The sequence below is a fragment of the Bactrocera oleae genome, chromosome 6, assembly GCF_042242935.1.
Source record: "Bactrocera oleae isolate idBacOlea1 chromosome 6, idBacOlea1, whole genome shotgun sequence".
NCBI classification, from domain to species: Eukaryota; Metazoa; Arthropoda; class Insecta; order Diptera; family Tephritidae; genus Bactrocera; species Bactrocera oleae.
This window is the reverse complement of record NC_091540.1, coordinates 9,864,646-9,889,031: the sequence shown is the minus strand read 5'-3', so window position 1 is coordinate 9,889,031 and position 24,386 is coordinate 9,864,646. Positions and strand designations below refer to the sequence as shown.

The following is a 24,386-nucleotide window of genomic DNA, read 5'->3' as shown; positions in this document are numbered from 1 at the left end:
TTCACATTCTACTAAGCACCAACAGTTTGAAAACAAACATGTACGTAAATATGTTAAGAACTTCACTACTGACTATATACATATATATATTTAACTCGAGTTACTTGGCACACATATTAAACGCCTTTCATTTGCATAGAATAAATAAAAATAGTTGAAAATGCTTACATACATACATATGAGTATATACATACATAGATATATATATATGTATTTATATATATATACATATATACAAACCATAAGGTATTTTGTCGATTTGTTTGTTAGGATATTTGCATATTTTTGCAAGTAACTGTTTTTTTTACTTTAAGCGAGAGACAAAAATTTTTATTAAAAGAAATTTACCTTAAAAAGATATAATCCAAATATATATGTGCATATCTATGAACATATTATGGAAATAAGGTCGATTTTTCGCCTATTTGAGGCAACAATTTATGAGAAAGTTTTAATAAAAATATACTTAAGTTAAAACGCGTCTATTATAGAAATATGAAAGGCTCTAACATTGTTTATCGGACGAAGGTAGTATTATAGTATTTAAGAAGTGTTAAAACTTAAATTTTTTTAATAATCGCGTATGAAAATTCTTTTAGCTATATTTTGAAAGTTAGCTGTAAAGAAAATGTTAACCAAGCATCTTTTGTCAACAGAAAACTGTCAAAGTGACACTTCTCGCAAACGGAAAATTGTCAAATCGATGTTCGTGCAACTGACGTCAAAAATCAGCTGATATTGTGAAATGTCTTATAACTGTTTAACAGAATTACACAAATCAGAGTAAAAACTACTCAGTGAGTCAGATACGGTTTTTTTATATCGCTGATAAAAGCTCGAAAATGCTCAGTAAGCGAGCGACTCCAATTTCTCGCAGTTATAGAAGAAAATTATATTTATTTTAGTAACAATTCTAAACCAAATGCATTTGTAATTCTCTTGTATGTGGTTTGGACAATATCGTCAAAAAAAAATTGATTATTTGAAAGTCAGAAGTGGATATAGCACCTTAAATCAAACAGACATCATACATATATCGAAACTAAAAAATCGATTTCCAAAACCTTATCGCTTGCCCTAGAATGGCATGTAACTGACACTAATCGAAGTTGCCTGTTACGCTATCAGTGTTGCATAGGGCTTAACCTAACCTTGAATAATGCTTTAAAAATATAATTTAGATTATTTTGTTCTTAAGCTTCTAACTTTCAGAGAGAGAGAGAGAGTGACCTATTTGAAATAGTTATATGGTAAATCTTCGTTGGTTTAGTGTTAATAATGTGAAATAATAGTATTAAAAAAAATATAATAATAATAAGCACTTGTCAGTGTCATTCCCCAACATTTTGAAAGCAGTTAATTATTTTTTATCAAATTGTCGCTGTTTATTTTAATTTTGACATTTATTTTAATTAACATTAAATACCACTCTATTTAAAATTTAATCATCCGTTATACATTGTTTTTAATTATTGGTTTCTTTACTTACTTTTTTGCGTTTTAAACGGAAATAAATCAAATGAAATAAATAAATTTAACAAGCGTCATAAAAATATTAGTAAATATTGTCTCTCATATTTTTTTATCTTCTGCTTTTGACAACGAATTGTTAATTGAATTTCAACATCAAACCACATGCTGCTTACATATACATACATATATCTATGCTTTTGATAGAAAATATATCCATAATACAATTTTATATGTTTGTATCACTTAGCTAGTCTTTAAAATTAGAATGGCAATAGTTATTTGTTTATTTTTAGTGATATTTATTAGTATAGCCATAAATAATGCTGAAAAGGCTGGCAGTATGATATCTTGCTACAGTAAACGACTTTAGAAATTTTTTGTGTAACGCACACATGCACGAGTATGTAAATGTCTTATTTACAGTGCTGTATGCTATAAAAAACTATTAAGGATAGTATCTGTAATTATTGATTCGTGTCATAAATTCTAAATTTTTCTGAAATATTCGGTTTAGTTGGTTTTGTAACATTTAGGTAAAAAATGGGTTCATCTTTGTTAGTAGAGAATTCAAATTAATATTAGCCGCTAGATTTTGTTAATTATTTTAAGTTTTTAACTAACCGCTATCTATCGAAAATACCGGCTGTTTTCCGAACATACATTCCTTCAATTTTCTGCTGCGTGCTGACTAGCTAATAACTTTTTTATGATTTTTTCGGAAAGCAGTAATTTATTTAGTTTTGTAAGAATATCTATTTTTTTTTCCTAGCCAAGGCGAAAGACATTATGTCAGCTACCTACATACAAACTTTTGTGTTCGTTAAAACATTTGCTAAATTTGTAATTAACTCTAAAGCAAAGTGCAAAAAAATATGTAGAACATAAATGTATGTTTTCGTTCAGACGGTAAGTGGTGCTAAGTGTTAAAAGTTAATATGTTTATGAGGTTTTATCTTAACAGTATTGTGGTGGGAAAGATTTATGACTTAAAACCATTTTAGTGAAGGCATTTGGTAGAAAAATTTGATTTCTTTGCCATGTTTATAAACTATTTTTTATTACATTTTTTAATGTGTTTGATAAAAGAGGCCAGAGAGAAAATAGTACCAACACAACAATATACGGTTGCGTTCAAATTTCTATATGAGGCTGTACGTTAGCTTTTATGTTTACTTTTACTATACAAGTTGGCTAAACTTACGGGTTTAAGAAATTGAAACCAAATTTCAGTTATCGTTTTCTCTTCCATTTCACTCAAATGTTGCATATATGCATACATGCATACATACTTGTAGATATATGTAGATCACATGCATCGCATAAAAATCGACTAAAGGCTACTTAAAATGGCAGTCAATTCGGATTTATTGAATGCTAGCAGCTCTTAAAATTTGCATACCTACTTTGTATTGCTTCGATTTTCATTCAAGCTTATCACTAATCACGTACGTGCAACCAAATAGCTACCGCTCGTGTTGTCATTTACTTATGCAGTTTTATCGGGTAATTTTACACGCAAATGAATTGCTGCTGTTAATTCACAATTACATATTTATACATATATATATATATATATATATATCATAAGAAATCATACAACTGTCACTACATGCATACACCTAGTATTAACACGGCTTAGAAATTAATTTGTGATCTTGTAAATCACGTTCCTGAAAAACCTGATTTGATAGTGATTTGTGCTTGTTTTTTTATTGCTATCTGGTTTTTGTTTTATCAGAAAAATTGCAGTATTATTGTAGGAAAAATACTAGTTTGCTTATTAATGACTTTTAGGTAATCAGTATTGTAATAATGTATATTTTTGTAAGGGTATATGTTTGTTTGAGAAATATATGTAAATGAGGACGCATTAAAATTCACTAGAATTTTAATAACTCTTCTAATCTTGCTGCAGTCAGTAAAAGCGTTTTTTCCAATCATCAAAATACTTAAAAAAGTAATTTTTTGTGATCTTGTTCCGCTCCTCCTTCGTTGCAGTTTTTATCTCCTCAATCGTAGCGCAGCGTCGTCCTTGCATGGGCTGTTTCAGTTTCGGAAACAAGTCGCCATTAATATTTTGTTTTTGGTCAAATACGAGGTATGTTCAAAAAGTATCGCCAAAAGTACTGCGTGTTTCGCGGGCTACATGTATCGCATCTTCACCGATTTCTACTTACCTAATAGTGTAAGTGTAGTATATCTAGGGTTGATTACTTTGTAGGTGACAAAATAGATATACTTCAATAAATAAACACGTAAGAAGTACAAAATTACTTACTTACTTTTTGATTTGGAAAATTTATTCTCAGTACTGTTACTCTGGTTTCCCCTTTGAGAGAAGTCATCCAAAGTTTATTATAATTTATATATTTGAGACTGATATTAAGGTAATACCAACAGCTAACTAAGTTTGACTGAATAATTATTCGAGCAGTCTAAACATAAAACTCGCTAGGGGTCGCGCTCGTAAAAAGGCTTTTAAATCCCCCACTTGTACTCACATTTAGAGTTCAAAATTATTAATTTTCAAAAAAATATGTATCTTTTATTAAGAAAATGTTTCCGTAATAAATCAGTTAGTTAAACTAGAAGGTCAATTATTTAGAAAAACTGTTCCACTGATAGAAAAGAGCTTTGAAAGCTTTTAAAAGTCGACTCTAAAAAAGTGTCATAGTGATATATTTTTGTTCAATGTTTAAAGACGCTACTAATTTTAGATAGGAAAACGTCTGCCAGTAATGACGGATACAATTCTTAGCTCATTTAAAAATAAAATTTAATAAAATTTTAATAAAATTTATAACATGTTCAGAGCGACTCTTAATCACAAGATTTAGGCTGTTGTGTAGATAATCTCACTTTATACTAGATTTAGCAAGATTGAGTCTAATCTATTCGAAATCTGCCTGTACGGCTCGGATTTAGCGCTATCTGTTTGTCACACTTTTTTATCACAGTTGATTTTGACGCTACAAATTGTCAGTGAAAAAAAACAATAATTAAACAAATAAAGTAAAAAGTAAAAAAATTAAAGCAATATCAAGTAACTAAGTGAAAATGGCAGAAAGTATTTTCAAAAAAAGCAGAGTGAAGCTGACGAAGCCGATCTAATAGAGTTGTGGCGAGGCAAAATGCCACAGCTTCGATCGACTTGTCAAAAACAGCTGTTTTACAAATCTCCAACGGCAGTGCGAAGAGTCTAGATTAGTGAACAAATTAAATGTAATCTAGTCACTTAAAATGTTTGGTGTGAACAAGGTATTAGTGCTGTCAGCTAAATAATGCAACACGTGTAGCTGGCATACAATGTCGACGGCGGCAGTCATTTACCTAGAAATGAGCATGAGAGAAATAAACTTTCCATGTAAATACTTACTTGAATGCAAATCATGATTTATTTTTGTTGCCAAGTTGGGGATTCCGGTTGTAATTATACACTTAATGCGAAATTCGTTAGAAATATATTTATGGTTGAGAATTATTTTACAGTTGAGAGATTTCGAAATCTGTATTAAAACTAAATGGAAGAAGCTTTAAGCACATTTTTTATGCTTTCTGTATACACTCGTATAACAGCTAAGCTTTTTATCTGCTTATATCACCACAGACGGTATTTTTTATGCTTCCATGCTTTTTTCCGTTTACCGCTTAACTAACTAAAACTTAATTAGTAACGAGCACAGCTTGCTCTCTGCCACAAATTGAATGCTGCATGTGTGCTGTGGCATGTAATAAAGTATATTTAAATGTACATTTATAAATGCTATAATTTATAAAAGGATGGTTCTTAAATTTCTAGCAGTGCTGCTATACTTTGAGTTATTTAGAGTATAGTTGCTTATGGATACTTTATCGATACTAGAATTAATGTATATGTGCTGTTTTCGACTACAGTGTAACTGATTTTACAAATGTGATAAAAACAAGATAAAACGTTAACTTCGGTTGGACCGAAGCTATAATGCCCTTCACAAAAACAAAATATTCCTTGCAAGAAGTGGATTTTAGTTGATCAGTTTGTATGACAGCTATATGCTATAGTGGCCCCGACCTAAATAATTTCTTCGGCGATTATACCATTACTTTCGGCAATATTCCAAGCGAAATTTTGTGAAGAAGATATTTCAAATAAAAATGTTTTCCATACAAGAACTTCAGTTTGATCGGTCCGTTTGTATAGCAGCTATACCTTATGCTATATATCTCTAAAATCGACGGTTACGACAAATGAGCAGCTCTTTAGGAAGTAAAGAACGTGTATAAGATTTCTGATCGATATCTCAAAAACTGAGGGACTAGTTCGAGTATATACAGAGAGACGAACAGATAGACGTACAGTACCCAGCTCGTCATGCTGATCACTTATGTTTATATTTAGTTTCCTCCTTTGTGTTATAAACTTCGTGGCAAATTTTAAACACTCAGTTCAGTTTATAAATTTTTTTTTTCTTATCCTTTTTGGGCTCATCAATCGGGATCTATATTGTCATATCTCTGATCGTCATGTCCCGGTCTCCTTTGGTTTTTTAAATTTAAGAACCACCTTAATGTAAAAGCATGTACTTGCATATCATATGTACATTTATGTGTTAGAGTTTTCTAATTTCTTACACACATTAGTTGTCATTCTCTTTTACATGACGTTTCCAAGTGGGTGGTTTTGCTTTTACTCAAAGCCTCTGCAATCTATTCATAAATAATTGTAAAGAAGTGTGCACCCACACATTGTGTGCAACATGTTTGTAAGTGCTTACATTTTAGCCTCTCTTCGCTGGCTAATTTGCCAACATCATTATTAGCAACATCATCTCCCCACTCATCATTGTCTTCGTGATTATAATTTGTACAATACATCTCAGCGCCGCGTTGACATGTAGCTGTCATGTCCATTCCCGGCAAACAGTCAGCCTGACAACCCACCCATTCGGTTTTACACTCACTCTCTCACCCACAACAAGTTGGCCACCCACTCAGCTAACTCAAATCTGCAGACAGTACCTAATGGCAATCGTTGACTGACTATCAGTCAGCTGGTGAGCAACGAGAATGGAATACAGTTACAATCATTTGTCAGTTGCACTTGACGTTCTTTTGTAAGTGACGCTGGCAACATATGCATATCCGTTCGATTATTTCATTTTACAAACAAGCACACATACATATATTCATTAGACACACATGCGCTTACCTTTAGAGTAAAGACAGTGTACTTGTAGCTGCAAAATAAAATTTGATATTTAAATCAACCTATATGTCTACAAATATGTGTGCTATGTCCATCCATACGACCTCAGCAGTCTCATCAAAATTTAGTTGGTACGAGCTAGCGCTGATAAGATACACTGGTTCGACAGTTGTTGCTGTCATTGTAGAAAAACGTGACTAGAAAATACTCACAAATTTGCAATATAACCTTTCATGGGTTGTAATGAATATTGAAATTCATCGAAATACACATGTGCAAGTTTTTAATATTGCTAAGAGATTTACGTCTGATTGTGCATGTTAGATGAGTCGCCCAGTATATTGGATTTTGCTGTAGCACAAGTTGTTGTTGTTTGTAGCAGATTAAATCAATAAGTTCCGTTGAGGAGGCTACGATAGCTAACAAAAGGTGATTGAGGTTACTTGCAGTGGATGCCAGTAATTGGAAAAGTGGATGAAAGGTCTCTAGATTATTTAGCTGATAGCAAGGGAAAAGTGACAAAATATACAAGTTTTATTGCAATTATTCCGAGCAGCTATAGCTATACAGCATATATCATTATATTTTTTTTTGCCTCTGAAAAGCATGCAGAAATCTTATCAGTCAGCTGTTCTTATTTATAATTAAGTTTAAATTTTTCTTCATTTTAATACTTATGGAAATGAGTACTCATACCCATAGTCATACTCATATTCATATTAATACGCATGCTCATATTTATGTTCATACTCATATTCATACTCAAACTCATACTCATATTCTTACTCATATTATTTTTAATATATTTTTTTGTAATTCTAGTAAGTCAGTTATTTTTATTGATACTACAGTACTTACACTCATATTCATGTCCACACCCATATAGTACTCATTTTCATATTATGGATTTATCTCGTACTTATACTAATACCCATACTTATATTTATACTCATACTACTACTAATTTTTATATTCGTATAAATATAAGTAATGTATATTCGCGACCATGGTTTTATTCATACTCGTATTTATATGAGTATTATTAATAATACTGTTTTGAGTAGCTAAACTAATTTTCATACTTATGTTAGCCAAAAGTAATGGAATCTTTTGGCAATAATCGAAGCCAAATTTCGCAAATATATCTTGTAAAATAATAAAGTTTTCCTTACTTCAAGAACTTCAGTTTGTTAGTATTAAAAAAGCTACTCATTTTCACATTTATCTCAGAGTGATGCTCAGTGTTGTACTGAGTACTATTACACATAAAAAAATACTCTTACACATATTTTGACAAACTAGTACTCAATTTATTTCTCTCTCAACAATCTTGTTCGTAGGGGGTACGAATAATTTGTGATTGAGTTAAATTAAATACTTAAGGATATTTTTTCACATTTTCCGTCAGCTAACTAATGCAAAAGCTAAAAATACGATCATTTATGCTTTTATTTCCAAACTTCATTTAGACGTTGACTTATTTCTTAATAACTAAAAAATACTAAAATCTCATTTTTTCTTCACGCTTTTCAGACGGGTTCAACCCTAACACCCGAAATGTTGCTGACAACGTCCGAGTCATCGACGTACAGCGCCTCCGAAGTGGCTGGTCGTCTACAGGTCGACACGCGTACCGGTCTCAAATGGACCGAGGCTAAGTATCGTGCGAAAATTATAGGACACAATGAGTTGAATGTAAACGAGGAGGATCCTACATGGAAGAAATATATTGAACAGTTTAAGAATCCACTTATACTGCTGTTGTTGGGCAGCGCGGTAGTTTCGGTGATCATGAAACAGTATGACGATGCTGTGAGCATAACGATAGCCATCATCATTGTGGTAACGGTCGCCTTTATACAAGAGTATCGTTCGGAGAAGAGTTTGGAGGAGTTAAAGAAGCTGGTGCCGCCCGAGTGCCATTGTTTGCGTGAAGGACGGCTCGATACGTTTTTGGCGCGTGAGCTAGTGCCCGGCGACGTGGTGTACTTGAATGTAGGCGACCGTGTGCCAGCCGATGTGCGGCTCTTCGATGCCATTGATCTGTCCATCGATGAGTCAAGCTTTACGGGCGAAACGGAACCGGCGCGCAAAAGCACAGAGCTTATACTGAGCAGTTCCACCAATAAGGATCATACAAATATGAAGAATGTCGCCTTTATGGGCACATTGGTGCGTTGTGGCAATGGCAAGGGTATTGTAGTAAGCACTGGTGAGCGCAGTGAATTTGGTGAAGTTTTTAAAATGATGCAGGCTGAAGAAGCGCCGAAGACACCTTTACAGAAATCGATGGATATACTCGGCGCACAACTGAGTTTCTATTCGTTCCTCATCATTGGCGTAATTATGCTCTTAGGTTGGCTACAAGGCAAACCTCTAACCGAAATGTTCAATATCAGCGTTTCTTTGGCTGTCGCCGCTATACCCGAGGGCCTGCCGATTGTGGTCACTGTGACGCTGGCACTAGGTGTCATGCGTATGGCCAAACGCAATGCGATTGTGAAGAAATTACCAACCGTGGAGACGCTCGGTTGTGTGAATGTTATTTGCTCGGACAAAACGGGCACTTTGACGAAGAACGAAATGACAGCGACAGTTATCATCACATCTGACGGCTACATGGCCGATGTTACCGGTGCGGGTTATAATGACCAAGGCGAAATTCATATACGCAATTGCAACAACGTCGAAATGGCGAAGGCAAACATCACGAACTTGCTAGAAATCGGCGCAGTTTGCAATAATGCTTACATACAGAATGGCACGTTGCTTGGTCAGCCGACAGAGGGCGCACTTATTGCTGTCGCCATGAAGAATGGCATGTATGCCACCGCGGAGAACTATGTGCGCATACAGGAGTATCCATTCTCATCCGAACAGAAAATGATGGCTGTCAAGTGCATACACAAATACAACAATAACAAAGAGGAAATTTTCTTTGCCAAAGGTGCTTTGGAAATGTTGTTGCCGCAATGCACGAAATACATGTTCGGCACACAAACGGTGCCATTGACAAAACAAAATGAGGCGGAATTCCTGGCGGAGGCCTATGAAATCGGCCGCAAGGGTTTGCGTGTGCTGGCGCTGGCGAAAGGACGTAGTCTACAGGATCTTATCTACTGCGGATTGGTGGGCATTACCGATCCGCCGCGACCTTTGGTGCGCGAATCCATTGAGATGCTGATGCAGAGCGGCGTGCGCGTCAAAATGGTTACCGGCGATGCACAGGAAACGGCCATGGCGATTGGTGAGTCGAGTACTTTTAGCTATGCTTTGATACTTCATTTTTAAAGTTGTAACTTTTATACGGTCAAAATTCATATCAAACGCAAATTTCATACCAATTATACGTGGTTTCCGGCATGCTGACCAAATTGTGTCGAGTATCAATGACAGTTCGACGCAATTAAGTTTATTTTATACCTGCGCTATTGGGGAATGATGTAGACGCTTTTAATTAACCATTTTTGCTCTTGCTTCTCTTGAAATTTCCATATATTGTCAGTCTTCCAATTTTCTTGTTCACCCGAAAATCAAAGTTCTTCTTCTTCGCAACTTTTGGCGCAACTCATACAAGAATTCCGTTCTGTGTACGGCTTTGCGCCGGTAACTTGGCAAACAAATTTGCGTTGTTGAGTAAACTGTAATTTATCAGCAGCAGTAAAGTCGATGAAACCGACGACAACCACTTCGTAAGTAACTATAACGTTACCAAAATCATTAAAGCTGCAATTTGCGTCACAAATTGCGGCAATCGTTGCATACTTTTTATAGACATGCATACATATGGATATGTATAGAGGACCTGAGTTAACCCGTGCAGCTGGCGCTTATTTGCTTTTCTTTCAGCCGAATTGATGTAGCCAAATTCGTAGACGGCAGGCGTCCGTTCGTTGCGAACCTTAGACCTTTAAGTGCCTCGCCACTCTACACTGCAGAATTCGGGCAACACGCGCAGTAATCGTTACTGCTGTTGAGTAAATCACATTCATTCTCTATTTTTTCTTTTGCTTGTGTGTCAGCTGCGAGTGTGTGGGCGTGCCGTATTGCTGAAAATTCGTAACTACCGTTGAGTCTCGAGCAGATTAAATGCATTTTTGTGTAGTCACTGTTGACGCGCTAAAGCGCTTGGGTATACCAAGAAATTAATTAACCATGTTGCCATTCGACTGAGAACTAGGTACAAGGATGCGAGGATGCAAATGTAAGGATGTGTAAGAGCAAATGGCAGCGGTAGATATGAGGAATACAATTGTTATGAAATTAGGTTAAGGGGCGTGTGGTAATTGCAGCTTTGGAAAACTGTGTTGGAAACAGAAGGGACTGTAGAACGTGCGGAGCAAGTGGCAGAGTGGTAGCAAATAACAACTTAAGGGGCCACTTGTGCAATGTTGCCAATGGTAAAGAATGTAATGAAAGAAATGGACTAGCAAATAGAAGCGCACGTAGCCAAGCAACACGATGCAAAGTAAAAGCGAATTCATGTGAATACAAATGTTCGGACCAATGAATGACAGAAGGAAATGTCATAATGGAAGACTGTGGCGTTATACAATTTAGTAAAATGAGTAAAAGAGTTAAAATCATGATAAAGAAGTGTTGTGGTGCAATGGTACGAGCATGTGGCAAGTGATTCTTGAGCAGAAAGTTATTTGCGATATAAGGGTTTGGTAATTATCATTCAGCAAACTCTGCTCTGATGGTCTCTGATTGTTTATATGTTTAGGTATTTATTAAGTTTTCAGTTTTCGGCCGAATATTTTAGGCTAAGGGCTATTTCATATACTCGACATAAAATTTAAATTTTATATACTCTCACCATTTGAAATACGACTTCAGACGTGCCAGAAGTTTTCTTTGCGCTATGTTAGAAATAACGCGCTGAATATTCTCTTTCACGGCATAAATCGTCTTGAGCTTTTCTACGTAGACAAGCGACTTGTGGTGCTAAATCGCATGATCTTGGAGGCCACGTCACAGGCCCACGAGGCAAAATAATGCGCTCACGGCAAGTTTCCCTCGATAAATTGTTTGTTTCGTTGGCATGTAGCGCCGTCTTATTGTAACCAAAAGGTGTTCACATCAACATCCTGCAATTCAGGCACGAAATAGTCATTAATCATGACTCTACAGCGTTCCCTATTGACTGTTTATTCTCGTTAGTTACCTAGTAAATTTAAAATGAGTTGTGGTCGCTCTTTCACTTAACAAATATCTCTTGACTCGCTTTGCAAATTAAGGTAGCAGAGTGAGAGAAATTAGCAGTGTGCATAAGTGGTAAGTTATATCTATAAAGAAATCTTTTAAAAAGTTACAGCTTAGACCAAACATTTTTGTTTAGGTGTGCGCGCCTAGGTGTATGCTACGAACATTTAATTTAATCGTTTACCAACTACGCCGCAGGCTTAAGTGAAAATCGCTGCTATTACGAAAGAGTCCATTTATATCTAGAAACAATTGTTTCTACCTTTTTTCTTGTGCTACCTTTTCCCATTTGCTATACTCTTAGCTAATATATCGTAACTCTAATTACACTTTTATCTTCAGTTCTTTCTTCATGCATTTCTAGCTCATTGATTTTTTATTGTTTGCTGCTATTTTATCGCTTTGTGTTTAAGCACGTTTTATGCTCATTTTTATTCTCATCATTTTATTCTCATCATTTTTCATAGTTGAAAGGATGTGTAATAATCAGCGTCCACTCTTTACCCTTAGCATCCCTTTCGGCTATTGGTTGCTGATGTTCATTTGTATTATTTGATCGCTTTATTTGCTAACTATAAAGCTATCAGCCAGCAAAGCGCTTATAATGCTTTAACATACGTACATACATACACATACTCATGCAGAGATATACGAGTACATATGTGCTTTTACTCAAGTTTCGCTGTGTTCGTTGCAACTCTGTTAGTGGTTGAATTAATTAACCGAGAAAGGAGTCAGACATAACCTCCACTTTGTAGCCACAAGTATGGTATGTATCAAAATCGTTACCTTCGACCACAAACACGGCATCTAGCATCACCAACTTACAGACAAATAGTTATACTACGAGCTCTCCCAGCATATGTGCTTACATGCTAGCGCAGGCTTTAAACTTCATTTGTATTGTATATGTATAAGCCATGTATATACATATGTATATTTGTGTAACTTTAGCCATAGCGAAATGATTTATAGCAGACCATTAAACTTTGGCTTGACACTCGACTACGTTTTCACAATTTTCACAATGTCAAGTCGTCCTATAAACTATATACACACACACATAGATATATATATATGTACATATACATGTTTAGATATGTAACTGAGACGAGATGCTTCATTCCTTCGTTGTGCTGTCTTGTTTGCAATTTGCTGCACCTACTGCCCCAACGTTCCCCTCTCAAGTCCTAGCAACTTTACGTGTGTCCTACCATCGCCGACTGCCTGCTTTGTCTCCTATACTTGCATAGCGCTTCCCCAAGAGCCTGTGTGTCTACTCTTTAAATTTTCGAAATTCCATTTTCTCTTTCCCCTAAGAACTAGAGAATGTATGAGCTGCAAATAGATTTTTAATTCGCTTAAATGATTTTCGTTAATGTGTTTTACAGCATCACCATTAATTTGCTTCAATTTCCGTTTAAATGATCAAATTGGTGATTTTGGTTTCGAATAAATATTTTGGTTGACTGTTAATTTGATTTAGTGCTAGATCTTACAATGAAGTTCAAACGAAAAAATTATTTTCGCTACCAAGAAGCCAAGATGGCGCAAGATGAAATATAGAAATCCACTTTCAGCACAAGTATTTGGCAATCCTAGTCTCATAAACATTTCAGTGAGTCAGTTATTTTAATATCCAATCAAAAAATCTTGCTCAAAAATAAGTTTCTAAAATTATGAGCTTTGTGGATTAAGTTTAGTCGGATGTTGGATTGCAACCAATATTCTTAAAGGTTTAGGTTAGTACACTACAGAATTACTATTGGAAAATCAAATCTATGTTGATATCAGACAACGGGCCCCTTATTTTCTTTTTTTGGAAACCATTATTGCCGCATTGAGCCACTTTAAAAAATCCACAGAACCCATGTGTTCGGCCAAAAAGCAGAATTTTTCATGCTTCTTTGATGTATTCTCCTTTTTGAGAAAAAAAAATCAGCTTTTAAAAGGCGTTGCTAGTCAAAGAAGCTTCTTAATTTCTATATACCTTGTAGTAATGAAAGTAGTGGGCTGAAATTTTTCTTCTTCAACTGTCTTAAAATTTAAGAGAACAATGTAAGGATGTATTATCTTTGCTATTGGGAACATTGCTCTTTTATATTAACTGCTCATTCTGATTAATTTGATATATTCGAGGTTAAGAACCAATTTCCTTTTTGTGTCTACTGAACCAAACTTTGCAATCACCTTTTTCAAGCGAGCTTTCACCATTCTATCAATTAAATAATGCTGTTAGGACTTTAAAGTGTATTTTTTTTTGCAAATCCGAGACTAACCTCAAGCTTTTAAAGCCATTGAAAGGAATTCTTATGCGTTGGAGAAACTCAAGTTTCTAATTGATTTGTCTTAACTCTCGTTGGCTTTATAAACCTTGAAGTTTTTTTTGCTTGTCGTTTATATTTTATATTTTTGCATGTCGTTTATATTTTATCTCTTATAAACATTAATCAATTTGAAATGACGTCATTAACTAGCTTCTCCAACAAAACCAAGTAATTATAATTGCTTGTAATGCTGGTGCGCACATATATAAATATATATAAGGTTATATTTAGATTGGCCTCTAATGAAATGACCCGCAAAGGCATAAACTCGCAACCTAAAACCTACTGGAAAATCTATGAAATTTACAATGAACTTTCACCACTACCAAAGTGGCACAGCCGAATGCCGACATAATACGCTGGCCCGTGCAGCGCACAGTCGCAGTTACATATATTTGGTGTATCAATGTATAATATATTATAGGCAGATAGTAGAATTTTATCACCCAAAATGTCATCGTGTGCACTGATTACGTGCGGAATGTAAACGATTCTGCAAACTTAGTATAGTATATCTACAGGGTGAGGCATTAAAGCGTAGAGTTTGTAATAATTTGCATGTTAATGAATAGATATTAAAATAAACTGTATGAGGTTTGGATGCTAAAATGTAATAGTTGTAGTTGAAAAAAATTTATATATGGTATAAGATTGCTGAGTGACAACCGCTATTATATATGTTTTGGACTTAGATGAAAGTTTTTGAGATTATAGTGAGAGTAGTGCATAGTTTTTTACCATTTCACAATAATTTTAAGCTTTTTTTCGAAAAATTGTATTACTAAAATACTGGAATTGCAAAATATGATAGTGAAATGTGATAGGGTATCCGTTTTAAAATTTTTAAATATGTTATAAAGAAATCTCAATGTACATATATTTTTTTATAAATTTTTTTTTAGAAATTTAATATACTTTTGCGTATTTTTGTTATACTAAAATATTAACGTTGTGAAATTAGGTGTAGAGTTGCCATATAATTTTTTTTTTTTAAATAAATTGAGACTCAATATTTTTATATACTTTTTAAATGGTGATTTAATAATGTTACATTTTTCCATAATTACAAAAATTGTTGAGTTTAGAACAGGGTTGCCATTTATAATTCTCAAAATATAAAAAAAAAAATATTAAAAAATATTTATAAAACTAGTTTCTGCCGAAAATAAGATTTTTATTATCTAAATAAGCTCATCATATAAATATATTGTCTTAGGGTTGCCGTTTTCAACTTTTCAAATATGTAATTAAGTTTTGTATTTTTAAATATTTTTATTTGTAATTTTGTATAGTTATTTTTTCCTAATTAGTTCTATTTTGCGTATTTTTTTATTACTAAAATATTACAATTAGGTGTAGAGTTGCCATGCCAAAATTTTTCAACAATAAATTGAGTCTCAATATTTTTATATAATTTTTAAACGGTGATTTAAATTTTTTACATTTTTCCATAATAACAAAAATTGTTGAGTTTAGAACAGGGTTGCCGTTTATAATTCTCAAAATTAAAAAAAAATTATTAAAAAATATTTATAAAACTATTTTCTGCCGAAAATTAGACTTTTATTATCTAAATAAGCTCATCATATACATTTTTTTCTGTTTCATATAATCACTGCACCCTGTATTTACCTACTGTATGCTGTGGGAGCTTTCAGTTTAAGGCTCGCAAATATATTTGTTTGTTTATTTACACAAACTTTTGCCACGGCGAACGTATAAAACCACATTATGTGACTGGCAAGCGTAATAGCCACTAAAACTAGAAATAATGGACGCCAGCGACCGCAAGCAGCGACGACCAAACCGCAAAGCGAGAAGATGTTGCTGCGCCACATGCGATTTGCGGCAACAGAATAAACATTGACATATGTATTTAGCACACATGTATAGGCATGCCTGTGCAATAATTCACAATTGCATAAATTACGTTGCTTACGTTTTCACGAATGCATGGCGTGTGTGTGCGCATTGTAGCGCTGCATAATAATTCAATTGCAAATCGGCTTGCCAGCACCGAGCAGAAATGCATTTAATAAATCGCATGACAAAGCCAAATGCACGTTTCGCATGCAAACATGTAAAAGCTGACTTTAACTTGCACCGATTGCATGCATAAACAGGCTGCAGCGCCTAAAAGCGTGCTATATGCAAGCAGTAACCTCCTCACTGCTTTTCCCAGCATTAGGCAGCGCTAGCTCAAAGCTGAGTGCAGCTTTGATAAACAAGATGCAAATAAATTACCGAGTTTGACGGCGCAGAAAAAGTGGAAAGTCAATTTCTATGTGAATCACAAAAACACAACCCAGCGCTGCTGCCGTTGCTATTGCAACGAAGAAGCTATTACGCGCTTCGCAGCTCAAGCCGCTGTCAGTGCGAGTAGTGAAAAGCATAAATATAGCAGAATAGGTGGAGCAAGAATGTCAGCTATCAGCGACAAAGCTATGTCTCTTGCCATTTTCTATCTTCCTTGTTTTGGTTTATTACTGCTTTTCTACCACTATTGCCTAAGCGTAAAGCAACAGCGGTGCCTGGCTTACCTTCAAAGCTGCTTGTGACGAAGTACAGCGCCACTAGTCGTGAAGAAGCTTGCTTAAGGTGTAAAAAGTAGGCGCCCACCTAAGTAAAAACTTTCGCATGCGAAAAATAAAAATATAAATAAACAACAAAAATAAATACACACGAAATATACGCAGCTCGGCTTGCAACTTTTGCATTTGCCAAATTGTTGTTGACAGTAACGGCAGTTGCTTGTTTTCTTTTGGTTGCTGTTACTGCATGAGGCTTTGTTTTTTGTTGCTCAAACTTAGCAAAGCCCAAGTTGGTTGCGACAGCGTTGCCTGCAAGCTAAGTAGTGTATATACTAGAGTAAAATCTTGCTTATTGTTATTGTTGTAGTTCGTAATGCCAGTAATATTTGTGTGTTCATGTATTTGTACTACCCGCTAGTTGTTGTTATAATGCCGCTTCTTGTTTTAGTGAATTTGCAGCTTTTAGCCTTCCAAGTTTTCGGTTGCATTTGCTTTCTTGCCACAGAGTCTGTGGTGCAAGCTACGCAAAAGCTAAAAGTTAACGGTAAAGGTGGTATAAATCCATACACATGCATATGCACACATACGTAAGTGCGTATGTCTGCTTCGCTGCTCCGCTGTTGAATTTGGATATCCCATTTATAATTTCTGATTTCCTCTGGAAATGTGCTTTCTGCTATGCTCAACGTAGTTCTCGACTGTTTATGTCTACCCTTGAGTTCATATATGTGTGTATGTGTGTAGTTTGAAAATTTTGTGAAGCGCAAATGTTGCCTTGATGAAGTTGCTAGAGTGCATATGCTCTTAAATTAACTTAATGCACCTTTATGCGCTTTAATATTGAAATAATTTGTGTGGCAACCAGTTGCTTGTGGCAAAGTTAATATGTAAGAGCCTTGAGTGTGCAGAAAATTGTATATATTCTGTAGAATAATATACAACATTATTCTCAATTGTTTGTAATATTAAAATATTGTTTGTTATATAAATACTCAAGCATTCGGAGCATGTCTTATTGCATAAAAAAGCATGTAAGATGAGTGCTTTCAACAAATAAATTATATTTTATCGTAATAGATCAGAATGAAAAATTTTTGATAGCAAAAAAATCATAGTAGGATGAAGTTTCTTGGATAAGATAGATAAAATAACAAAAAACAAGTAAGGAAGGGCTAAGTTTGGATGTAACCGAACATTTTATACTCTCGCAAAGTCAAATGGTATACTCGTTTGAGATTTCTTTGTGGATTGACTGATATTTTCGGTAGAAGGTCAACTATAGGCAATGGGGTCCATATATTTAGTACTTAGGGGTTTGAACAGTTTTGGTTCGATTTAGACAATTTTTGGCCGCAAGGTGGCATACTTTAATTGCATTATTCACGCAAAGTTTTACCCCGATATAATCATTGTTACCTGATTTGCATAGTGGAAAGTGAAAGAATCAGATGGAATTGAAAATGGTGTTACATGGGAAGTAAGCGTGGTTGTAGTCCGATTTCGCCCATTTTCGCACTATGACATAGAAACATGAAAAGAACGTTATGCACCGAATTTGGTTGAAATTGGTTGAGCAGATCTCAAGATATAGGTTTTCACTTAAAAGTTGGCTGTGCCACGCCCACTGACTAATTTTGAACGCGGTTCCTATAAAGCCAATTTATACCATCTCAGAGATAAAATTTAATGTCTCTGGCGTGTTTAGTGCTTGATTTATCGTGCTTTTAGTAGTTTTTAACAGTACCGTTATATGAGGAGTGGGCGGAGTTGCCACCAGATTTCAACTATTTTCACACCGTCAATAGAAGTGCTAAAAAAATTTGCTTCTAGTGAATTTTGTTATTATAGCGTTAGCGGTTTAGGAGATATGCACATTAAACCTATTAGAGGCGGGACCACGCCCACTTTAAAAAAAAGGTTTAAACTGAAGATGCCCCTCTTTAATGTGATCCTGTGTACCAAATAACAGTCTTGTATCTTATTGCGGAGCTTAGTTATGGCAAGTTATTTGTTTTTGATTAATGGCGTTTTGTGGGCGTGGCAGTGGTCCGATTACGCCCATCTGCAATACCAACCGTCTCACGGTACCAAGAAACATGTCTACCAAGTTTCATAAAGATATATCAATTTTTACTCAAGTTAGAGCTTGCACGGACGGACGGACGGACAGACGGACGGACAGACAGTCACCCGGATTTCAACTCGTCTCTTCATCCTGATCATTTATATATACATAACCCTATATCTAACTCGATTAGTTTTAGGTGATACAAACAACCGTTAGGTGAACAAAACTATTATACTCTGTAGCAACAGGTTGCGAGAGTATAAAAATAATTTACGAGCGATCTGAGGTCGAAAAGCGGCATTGAAAGGTTGTAAGGGTTAAAAACGGTTAATTTCGATTTCCGGCAAAACTGCGAGTTCTTTGGTAAAAAAGTTTTAAGGCAAAGTTGTAGGTAATGAAAAGATCCACACTTTTTTCATATAGAATCAAAATTTATGTGAAAAATTCTTTAATTTTTTATTTTAATCTTTTATAAAAAAATTTGTTTTCGAAATTTGGGCGAAACAAACACACAGCCATTTTTTTTTAATATTTATTTTTTTCAACTTATTATGGCTCAATATCGGAAAAGGTCACTAATTTTCAAGCGAAAATGCTCGCGTCAAAATATCAGCTTTTTTTTACTGTGGTTATGTTCATTAAAATCTCTATTTTTTAAAAGTGTAAAAATATAAACATGACTATTGTAAATTTTGTTAAAAAATGCAAAAAAGAAGCCACTAAATGCTGCAAACCTACTTCCACCTGTTATTTCGTATTGACAGCTGTAAAAACAAGCAGATTGGGAGCTAATGCCACTCAAATATTTGCTCTGTCATAATAAAATGAAACGCTAAAGTAACTAAGGTCAATCACGCCTAAGAGCGAATATGCTGCTGTGGATTCAAAAAGAATCCATTTTGAATTCTGTTTTTGTTAAAAAATATGAAATTTTAGTAATGCGGTTCAAACTTGATGATATTATAGTCTTAAATAGATATATTGTATACCAACCAACCGAAGAATTGAAAAATAATCATTCGGAGACTAACTTCAGTGTTCGTTTAATATTTTGAATTATTTTCTTAAATTCTTTCAAATTGTTCGAACACTCATTTAAATGCGTGCATATAGTTATCAAACCTTTTCTGATTGAAAAACTACGGCGACGTTCTAATTACTAAGTTTCTTCCGCAGTCTTCGTTCTTTTTTTCTAAGCCCAGAATCTGGTATAGTCGTTAAATGAAGTCAAGACCTTCTAAAAACCATAAAAGTGAGTTGTTTTCTCTTAAATAAACTATTTTCACTCGGTTTTCGTCATAAACTGTAATTCTCGCCAGATTTACATTTATTAAAGCGACAATAATGCGAAGTGAGGTGGCTCATACAGACTGCAGTAATTTCAAAAAACTTAATTGGTAGTATTAAAATCGAAGCTAATTTAAATTGCAACCGTAAATTTTATTTTCCATTTTGCACTCGAAACTTCGTACTTCAAATTGCTGAATTTACAAATCAATGGCAAAACTACCTGCTCACTCTCATTAAAACCACTTGATAGAACGCATTTTCCCCAGTGGCATAACAATTAAGACTGGTAAACTTATCGTCTGCCCCAGCCCAGCTGCATGCAACAACTTGTAGCCTGTCACAGTGGCATAATTTAGTGGCATTGCCTGCGCGTCGGTAAGCTACAAGTCAGTGTCAACGCAATGTCGGCAACGTCGAGCGGCAATTGCTCTAACTAGCTTACCTCTAACACTTCCGCACTTTTTCGCTGCTAGTGAATCCTTTTGCAATTTATTCTCTTGCCCATGCGCATATCTCTCCGTACGCCTGACATTTGCTACTCTATTTACTTCAAATGCCAGCTTTTGTTTGCCATTTATTTGCGCTGCGCTACCTCTGGCATTTGTTGTCTCTATTGCATGCGCTGAATTCATTGCCAGTGTACTCGTATACAGCGTCTACGGTGTCTTGTGCATTGTGTATTGTTTTGTCATGTGATTAACACGTCGTCTTCGTCTTGGTGGCTATTCGCTTTGTTCTTCGCCGCCGTTTCGTGCTTTAATTGCTGCCTGCTTTGCGCATTTTCGTTTTAACATAGCCCTGCTAACTCCCCTCGACCACTCTCGAAAGTAACGGTATGCATTTTAATTACTTTTTTCTTGAAAATTCTTCAATGCTACTAACTACACGAGTAATTTGTTGCTGTTGCTGTTGGAGCAAATGTGGAGTAGTGCCTGTTTGTCGTAATATTTGTTGTACTAGTATATGTTGTTGCTTGCGCAAATATTTGTGGGTGGTATGTGTGCGTGTTTGTGCAATGAAAGTCATGTTGTAAATAAAATTGGCACAGCAGTCAGCAGAAATACTATAATAGAAAGCTTCATGGTGAGCAGCGTACACGCTGAGCAAATTAAAAATGAAATATGTTGCTGCATATCTTCGAACAAGATCTAAAGAAAGAACACTTGTAAATATAATTGAAGTTTGTGATATCAATTTGGCTTACATATCATTAAATTTCGAAAGATTGTTATAAATTTGGTTCTCTGCTTGTGTTTACTTGAAGTACTGGAGTAAAGGAAGAGTCATACCTATCGGAACATTTTACTGAAATCGTACCAAACAGACATAATCTTAAATACAAATAGTGCAATAACCATACTGATGACTTAATAATAAGTATATTATTCAAATATTCCTCAATTTTTTTTTTTTAAAGCAATTAAATACGTATATATTGCTTTATTTACTAACCATCCAAGCTCTAGAGTGTTTTTAGAAACCTTTTAAAAAAAATCGACTAAGCTTTAGTGGCCTATCAAAGGTTAGTAAAATAGAACTGCTGAACGAATAATGTGAGTTGCGGAAAAAGTATGAAAATTGCAAGACTTTTTTATTTAACGTTACGCTATGAGTACAATCTGGATCGATATTTTTACAATTCTTATACCCCGAACAAAGTATGTTAAGTCTGTAACACCCAGTAGAAAATGTCGAAGACTATTAAATATATAAGTATATATAGAAATGATCAGCGTGACGAACTAAGTGAATGTAGCCATGTCCGTGGGTCGATCTGTCTGTCTGTAGATACGCAAACTAGTCCCACGGTCAAAGATAACTACAGCATATAGCTGTCATACAAAGTGATAGATCAAATCTTTTCTTGTAAAGAAACTTTTTTATCTGTCAAGTTATCTTCACGAAATTTGGCACACATATTTGTCTAAGTTAAACTTATAGTTTTTGAATATGTTTTTCAAATCGGACTATTATAGCATATAGCTGCCATACATACTAATCGGTCAAAATCAAGTCCTTGTATATAAAACTTTTTTATTTTTAAAAATATCGTCACGAAATTTTGCGATATATTACTCCCCAAAGCAATGCTAAAATCCGAAGAACTTCGAACAACAAAGCATATAGCTGCCGTACAAACGGATCGATCAAAGTCAAGTTCTTATATGGAAAACTTTTTTATTTGACGAGATATCTTCATGAAATTTTCCATATAATGTTCCCCAAGAACACGCTACAATCTCCAAATTAATTGCCTAGATCAGACAACTATAGCATATAGCTGCCATACAAACTGACCGATCAATATCAAAAGCATTCGCTGTATGTTGCCTGTCGTGGTAAAGATTAATATTATTTAATATTTATATACACTTTAATTTTTTTCATATCAACCACGTTAAAAATTTATAAATAAGTATTAAATATTTTTATTCTCAGTGTACTGTGTCTTCGAAACAACACTTATAGTTGTAGTATTGTTGTGTGTCTAACAAAAGTAAAAGAAAATTAAAAGTTCGCCTGCCACTATTCTGCCAGAGTACGCTATTTTTTTTTATATATTTCTTATTATCCTTTCATTTTGCACTTATTGCTAGCTAGCTGCGGCAGGCCTTCGTCTCTAGAGCCCTTTCTTACGCTCGCATATAGTTGTATTGCCATATTTTCTCTTTTGCCACGTCTGTTTGTTTATTTATTTTGCAACTGCGTTCGTTTACTTGTTTACTCTTGTTGTTGTGTCAAAGTTTTGCTGCGTTGTATTCATATCCTTGAAGCTAAATGCATACGAATAAGTAAATTGCTACAATATGTGTATGTGTGAGATTGGCTGTATATTGGCAGTGGCGCAACGCGGTGCGGTGTTCGTTTCGCAAATAAAGCTCGCGTTTATTAGAAAATCCAAAAGTTTTTATTGCTTTAATTAATATAATTTATTTCAATTTAGAAAATTGTTGCCGCAAATGTGTATTTGCACTCTTTAGATAGATTATATATATATATATAGATATATATATATATGTGTGTGTGTGTGTGGCACGCAGTTTTGCTCGATTGTGTTCTATTACTGCGAGCAATTTTCATTATTGTGAGCACATTTTTAATTTCACTTTCTAATTATTTATTTCCAGCTTTTTTCCCGTTTTTTTTTTTAGTTGCACTTAGCAGCTTTGGGCATGCCTCTGTCCTCTCTAACGCATTTTTTAATTCCTACGCTGATTGCTGCATTTTGACTTCTTCATTCAAGCGTTCACTCGCTCAGGCGTTCTCTATTGTCACTCGTATTCCATCAGTCGCTGCAAAAGTTACGCGTTCTGCTTGTTTCCTCGTTTTTTTGTGCGTTTCTATTCAGCTTGCTTGCTGTTGCCTCCAACATCCCTTAGTCTTCATCCTTTGTCCTTGCTCGCTTAACTTGTTATTTTCTTTTCCATTATTATTTGCCTTTTAATAATTTTTGTTATTGCAATGCGTACAAATAAAACTTTGAAAACTTTTTCCTTTCTCAATTCTTCTCTTCCTTGTCGCACGCCTCGACATTCTGACGATTATGATAATCATCATTAGTTGATTTTGTGCTGTTGCCTCCATTGTTTGCACTTTCAGTATTTTCAGTGAGTTTTCAGTATTTTTGTCTGAAGCGCTACCTTCCGGCCCTCACAACTGTCACACTTCCGCTCTGCTTCGCCTGTTGTGCGCTCACGCTGTTGCGCTCATTGTTTATATTCGCGAATTAATGCAAATGTCCTTGCGCCTTTCGGCACTTTCGCACAACAACAATGCCGCTTAATGCTTAGTTGTTTGCAGAACACTATTTTCTCTTCAACTTGCAACTAACTTGTATACTATCTCTAACTGTAATCGAAAATTTACTCTGAAATTTATTGAGTGGAAAATGTATAATGCGTAGCAGTAACGCAGTTGATGGCGGCATTGTTAAAGGATTATCAAGGATTTCTTCAGCGCATTTACTCTTTCATAATTGAAATTGAAGTTGGCTATTGAAGAAGTGTTTTTCATTCACTGAATGTTAATGGAGTGATTTTCAAGTTCTAAAATTAGTTTCAAGCAGCTTGCTGAAGAAGGGTTTCAATGACAAAAACTTTTTTGTATGTATATATATACTCTAGTATAACTTCAAAAATAATATATATCGAGACAGTGTTTCTCATTTTATTTTAAAATTTTTTGCTTACAAAATTATGGGTAAGATCCTATTTGTTAAGTTATCTGAATAGTTAAACAAAGTTCGAAAGATTTAATAAATAAAACATTACAACAAGACGATCTTCATTGACAACTTTTAACATATT

At 34.7% G+C, this 24,386-nt stretch overlaps 1 protein-coding gene across 4 annotated transcripts in view; it reads left to right on the top strand.

The window, feature by feature from the left end:
* Nucleotides 1-24,386, top strand: part of SPoCk (secretory pathway calcium atpase) — a 119,591-nt gene that overhangs the window by 82,640 nt on the left and 12,565 nt on the right. For all 4 annotated transcript variants that reach the window (XM_036360918.2, XM_014230855.3, XM_036360921.2 and 1 more), the window contains exon 2: nt 8,192-9,905. In XM_036360918.2, the coding sequence (XP_036216811.2) occupies nt 8,192-9,905 (1,714 nt within the window). The remainder of the gene's footprint in view (nt 1-8,191; nt 9,906-24,386) is intronic.